Here is a 5,769-nt window from a genome sequence, read left to right as displayed (position 1 = left end):
GCCGTAGTGACAGAGGAGCGCGTAGAAGATGCTGGACTTGCTCTCCCCAATGATGCCCTTGTCGAGGAAGCCGGACAGCAGCTGCGATTTGCGGATGAGAACAAAGCCATCCTCGGGGCACAGCGTCTTCTCCCCAAGCGTCGGCTTTCCACCAAACTGGGGAGAAGGGCGGGAAAAATTGTGTGTGCGTGCGTGCGTGCGTGTGTGTGCGGTGGTGGTGGTGGTGATGATGATGGCGGTGGTGAGACAGAGATGTGTGTGTGTGTGTGTGAGAATGGGTGAGTGTGACAAGAACACACACGCACACACAACACAGGCATGTAGCATGTATGCAAAGCAATGCGTGTGGATATGTGCGGGTAAGGAAGCGTGCACATGCCAACACCAACACATCCCACCTCCTGTTTCGCGTAGTCCTTGTCGTAGGAGCGGTTGTTGGCCTGGAGATAAATCTCAGTGGGATCGAACTTGTTCGGCTTCAGAAGCAGCGAAATCACCTGCTTGCCTGTGTAGTACATACACGCATACACAGTCACATACAGACACAAACAGACACACACACACGCAAGACAACAAGTTGTGCATGTATTTAACAGTTGGCGACGTGGCACAGATGCGTGGTTGGTGGTGTGAGCAATCCAGGCCGAGTGGGGGAGGGAGGAAGAAGCCCGACCAACGCATGCACGTACACATGTGCGCGCGCGCGTGTGTGGTTGCATCAATATGCATACTCGTGTGTCTTTGTGTGCATGTGCGTTTACCTGTCCAAAGCTTCATTGGCTTGATGATGGTTGGTGGAGGAAGATGCACGAGCAGCTCCCCATCGCCCATGTAGCATGCAAGCTGAGAGCACACGGTCATGGCGGACACACGGTCAGGTGATGAGGTGACACATTCAGGACTGTGGTTGAATGCACATCCTCTCATGTAAATCTCGCACGAACGAAGATACACACACATTACTACACGAGCGTGTCCCCATGTGTCGTCGTCATCATCATCACCACCACCACCACCACCACCACGACAGCGCTCCCTGCGGACCTGTGCAATGTCCTGGCGCGAGAGGAACACGTCCTTGGTGGTGAGGAGATACGCGCCCGTGATGAAATCCTGCGTCGCAGCAATCAGCGGCTTGCCATTGCACGGCGTGCACAGGTTGTTCGTGGTCTGACGAAGCAGCAACAGATGTGATGGGATGGATGCGTGGTGAGGTGACCGCACAGTGCCGTGAAAGAGACGTGAGAGTGGGGATTGAAAGGCGGGTGAACGGAAAGAATTGTCCACAAATGTCCAGAGACCCAAACACTCACAAAACAAGATACGAAAGCAACTGTCAACAACAACAAGCACACACACCACCACCACCACCACTTCCACCACGTGTGTGTGTGTGTGTGTGTGTGCTTGTGTGTGTGTGTGTGCTTGTGTGTATGTGCAGTGCGCCGACTCACGAGCATGAGCTCTGCGGCCTCGGCCCGCGCCTCCTCCGTCTGCGGGACGTGAAGATTCATCTCATCGCCGTCGAAATCGGCGTTGTACGGCTTGCACACGCACTCGTTGAAGCGGAACGTGCGCCACGGTCGCGGCTTTGCCTGCAGGGGCAGACGAGTGGATGTGTGCAGAGGGATGTGGACACGAGAGAGTGTGTATGCGGATGAGTATGTGTGTGTGTGTTGTGTGGAGGTGCAGAGGTGATTGAGGCGTTTCATTGAGTCTTGAACACCACCATCCAACATGACCACCACCCAATACCACCACCATCAAGACGAGCAACACCACCGCCAACATTCAACAGCAGCATGCACGCACCTTGTGGCACATGATGCTCATGCGATGGAGAGATGGCTGGCGGTTGAAGAGGACGTAATCCCCCTCAAGAAGATGGCGCAGGACTTTATCGCCGATGCTCAGATTGCGCGCAAGCTGAAAAGACAATGCACGGCATGCACAAGTTGGTGGGAGTGAGTTGGCGAGTGGTAGTAGGTGAGTGAGTGGTGGTGAGTGGTGGTGAATGGGTGGTGAATGGGTGGTCGATGAGAGAGTGAGTGGTTGTGATTTCTCATTGTGCATGTTCACGATGCAAGCTGCACGTACATGACCGGGCCCTCTCTCATTCATTGAACATCATCTCCCCCCCCCCCTCTCTTACATTGCGGCGGTTGGCAAACGCCAGGCTCTTCTTGTCGCCGTTACGGAGCTCAACCGTCGTCGCACCAGGATACACTGCCAATGTGGTGACATGTGTGCAGGATGGTGTGGTGATATCGTGTGTGGGAGGATGCGTGGAATTATGTGGTGAGCACTGTCATCGTGGTGAGGGTGTGGAAAAGAGGAAGAGAACGGTACAGTCATTGCACGTTGGTGCGCAAGCCATACACTGCCATGTTCACGTGTGGCGCACCTTTTGGGCCGTTCAGCACCATCTTGCGCAGCTTCTCAAGGTTGTGCTTTGTCACCTGTCAGTTGTGAAAGGGGGATAAGAGGGGAGAGGGGTAAGAACACGCGTGTAATCGAGTGTGCATGTGCATATGTGTGTGTGAGTGCAATGTGAGAGTGTGAGAGGGCGTGTGTTGTGGATGTGGGCATGTGTGAGAGCACAGTCAATGTTCTTTTCATGTGCTTGTTGATGTGCACCATCACAACGCACATGAAAGGCTGCACAACACGTCAAGCAACAACGACGAAACCATCAACCAACTATCCAACAAACTATCCAACAAACTATCCAACCAACTATCCGAGCAAGCACCAGCTGACCTGCTCCGGGTAGGTGAGGATGCGGCAGACGTGATACGGAACGCAGACTTCGTCAACGCCGACGTTCGGGTCTGGCGAGATGACGGTGCGACCGGAAAAGTTGACGCGCTTGCCGGAGAGATTGCCACGGAAGCGGCCCTGCTTGCCCTTGAGCCGCTGGAAAAAACCGCGAATGGGCTTCTTCTGCGTCTGCATGAGGTTGGTGAGCTGGCCGTTGTACAGGATGGCCGAGGAGATTTGCAGCTGCTCCCACGTCTCCATCACCTTCTCCAACTTCTGCCCGCCTGCATCGCCCATCAGCTGTCGCACAGGAGAGAAAAGTGAGGGGAGGAGGGTGAGGGTTGTGAGCGAGGGGTGGGACTGGTCTGCCGCACGAAGCATCGTACACTTAATTGCACCAGCAGCAATAACAGCAGCAGCAGCAATAACAGCAGCAGCGGTGGCGCGAGCACACACCTTCTGCGCTCCATGAAGAATGCCACGTCAGCTAGCCATTGCCACCACATGCAAACAGTGTATGCACACAATCAGCACGCGCACAATCACGCACACACACACACAATCACACACACACACACACACACACACACAAAAGTTGTGGTTGTGAGGGAATGAAGGAAAGGCGGGCGGACGGCAGTGGTGTGAGGTGTGTGAGGTGTGTGTGCATAAGGAGTGAGGCGAAAGGAGAGCAAACCTTTGCTGGGTCGGTCAGGAACCGTCGAATGTTATCTCTGCAGCAGCGGAGGCACGGATGCCAGCGTGAGTGGTGATGTGTGCTCAGATGTTGGCAGATGACAGCAAGCAAAAATGACAACTCGCACGCTGTACCTAGCAGCTGTGGACAACACAGCACCGCCATCAGCAGTGCAGAGCAGGAAACACCCAACGCCAACACACACAAACACACACACCCAACACAAGCAAAAACACACCCAACACAAGCAAAAACCCAAACACACACAAGCATGTGAGGCGTAGGCACGAAGCATAGCGAGTTCTGTGCCTATCTAGACCTGTGAGGCTGACGGAGATTGGGTCTTCGCTGGAGGACGTGGCCGATGCATCGCGCATAACCGACGGGCGAATGCATCCGGGCGGGCAGATGATGCTCGTCAGCAGCAGCGACTCCGGCCGCGCGCCAAGGTCCAATATGAGGCAGTCGCTGTCGGGGATGTTGCGAAAGAGCTCGAGCACGCGGAGGGGGTTGAGGACATCCTGTGCGCGATCCTGGCGCAGCAGCGAACGCAGACCGTCCACCTCCTCAGCCGCGGCGGCCAGCTCATCGTGCAGCCGTGTCTGGTGGTGGTGGTGGTGGTGGTGATGATGATGATGGTGAGTGATGGTGATGATGGTGATGATGGTGGTGGGTGGTGGGTGGTGATAAGCATGTGGAAGTGGGGCAGAGCACTGTGTAGCACACACGCACGACAAGCACGAGCCGCATGTACAGCAGCACCATGCAAAAATAACGACAAACAACAATAACCGCAAATCAATATGGTGGACGTACGCGTTCTGCCTCGTGCTTCTTGACATAGAGCTCGTGCACAATCTTCATGGGCGGGACCTTCTTGACAGTCGCGTTTTGTGCGCCGCAGTGGGGGCAGCGCAGCGTCTTCTTGCACAGGTCGCCCGCCTACGATGATGATGATGGTGGTGGTGGTGATGACGATGATGGTGGTGGTGGATATGGTTTGAATGAATTGGGATGCCACATAGAGGAGGGGGGAGGTCAGTGGAGAGGAGAAAGGGAGAGCAGTGCAAAAAGAGTGCAAAGGTGCACGCTTTCATACATTCTCAGACTGCGCGTGTAAGCTGCAGTGTACCTCTTTGATGATGGCCTGGCGCTGGTTTGACTCGAGGTGAGGGGCAAGCAAGCGGTCCGTGTAGGTGAAGAGCAGGTCATCCGTCATCAGCACGCGGCTGCACGTCTGCGTCGCAATGCAAGTGGCGCAGGAAGGAGGGCGGATGTGGCAGATGATGACGGCGAGAGTGATGAGAATGCGGCAATTGCGATTGTCGTAAATGCGCAAGCACAGGTGCAAACTTACGCACACACACACATACACTCACACACACATACACATACACTCACACACACACACACACAAACACACACACACACAAGCACGAGCAAGCACGCTCCCACGCGTACAACGTGGCACACCTTGCAAATGCGCTGCAAGACGTTGACGGTGGCCTTGAAGTAGCCAATGTGGAAGACTGGCAGCTCCAGCTCAATGTGGCCAAAGTGGCCCACACACTCCCTCATGTCCAGCGCACACGTGGAGCATGGCGTGGCTTTGTCAAATGCACCCTGCGAAGCAAGCAAGCAGCACTCACACGAGTGAGCACACTCACAATGGTGTTCACACACAAACAGCTGCTGCTGCTGCCGCTGCTGCTACTGCTGCTGCTGCGACTGTACACTCACACTCACACAGTGAGCCCAACAGCTGACTCAACCACGCACGCGCACACGCACACACACACACACACACACACACACAAGCATGAGCAAGCACGATTCTTTACCATGCGCCTGTCCAGAGGGCCAAAGTCGACGGCTTTCCTGTTGCTAGCAGCGTACATTTCGGGAGCGTACACATTCACCTCGCTCAAGCGCTGCATCTGCTGCGAGCTCATTGTGCCGAACTGGATGTGCGACACCGTTCGTCGCCCCATCACATGGTGCTGTTCCTTCATCCTTGCAGCAGGTGTACACTCTGCTTAGCAGGCAAACAAGGCTGCTGAGTTGGGAAGTCGAGTGATGGAGTGTGAGAGGAGTGTGTGTGTGTGTGTTGTGTGTGTGTGTGTGTGTGTTGTGTGTGTGTGTGTGTGAGTGAGTGTGTGAGAGAGAGCAACACACAGAGCAGTGCGCTTTCCTCTCCACGCGTTCTTGTGTTGTGTAATTGGGCACTCGCAGTTGTGACGATTAGTGAATGTTTCCCATTATTTTCGGCAGTCAGGCGGAAGATGATGATGATGGCGAGCACAACAGCCGCCACC

General features: G+C 55.0%; 1 protein-coding gene across 1 annotated transcript in view; it reads right to left on the bottom strand.

The window, feature by feature from the left end:
• Positions 1 to 5,466, bottom strand: part of PTSG_11023 (RNA polymerase III large subunit) — a gene marked incomplete at its 5' end in the record, with an annotated part of 11,687 nt that extends 6,221 nt beyond the window's left edge. The window contains 14 exons of the mRNA XM_004987890.1: positions 12 to 156; positions 399 to 505; positions 762 to 843; positions 1,045 to 1,170; positions 1,455 to 1,595; positions 1,813 to 1,926; positions 2,153 to 2,226; positions 2,405 to 2,459; positions 2,761 to 3,044; positions 3,720 to 4,056; positions 4,271 to 4,396; positions 4,587 to 4,691; positions 4,928 to 5,077; positions 5,296 to 5,466. Of these exons, the coding sequence (XP_004987947.1) occupies positions 12 to 156; positions 399 to 505; positions 762 to 843; positions 1,045 to 1,170; positions 1,455 to 1,595; positions 1,813 to 1,926; positions 2,153 to 2,226; positions 2,405 to 2,459; positions 2,761 to 3,044; positions 3,720 to 4,056; positions 4,271 to 4,396; positions 4,587 to 4,691; positions 4,928 to 5,077; positions 5,296 to 5,466 (2,017 nt within the window). The remainder of the gene's footprint in view (positions 1 to 11; positions 157 to 398; positions 506 to 761; positions 844 to 1,044; positions 1,171 to 1,454; positions 1,596 to 1,812; positions 1,927 to 2,152; positions 2,227 to 2,404; positions 2,460 to 2,760; positions 3,045 to 3,719; positions 4,057 to 4,270; positions 4,397 to 4,586; positions 4,692 to 4,927; positions 5,078 to 5,295) is intronic.
• Positions 5,467 to 5,769: the final 303 nt, after the last annotated feature.

The sequence above is a fragment of the Salpingoeca rosetta genome (genome assembly GCF_000188695.1).
Source record: "Salpingoeca rosetta unplaced genomic scaffold supercont1.40, whole genome shotgun sequence".
NCBI lineage: Eukaryota > Choanoflagellata > Craspedida > Salpingoecidae > Salpingoeca > Salpingoeca rosetta.
The sequence above is the reverse complement of the archived record's forward strand: the minus strand, read 5'-3'. Positions and strand labels throughout refer to the sequence as shown.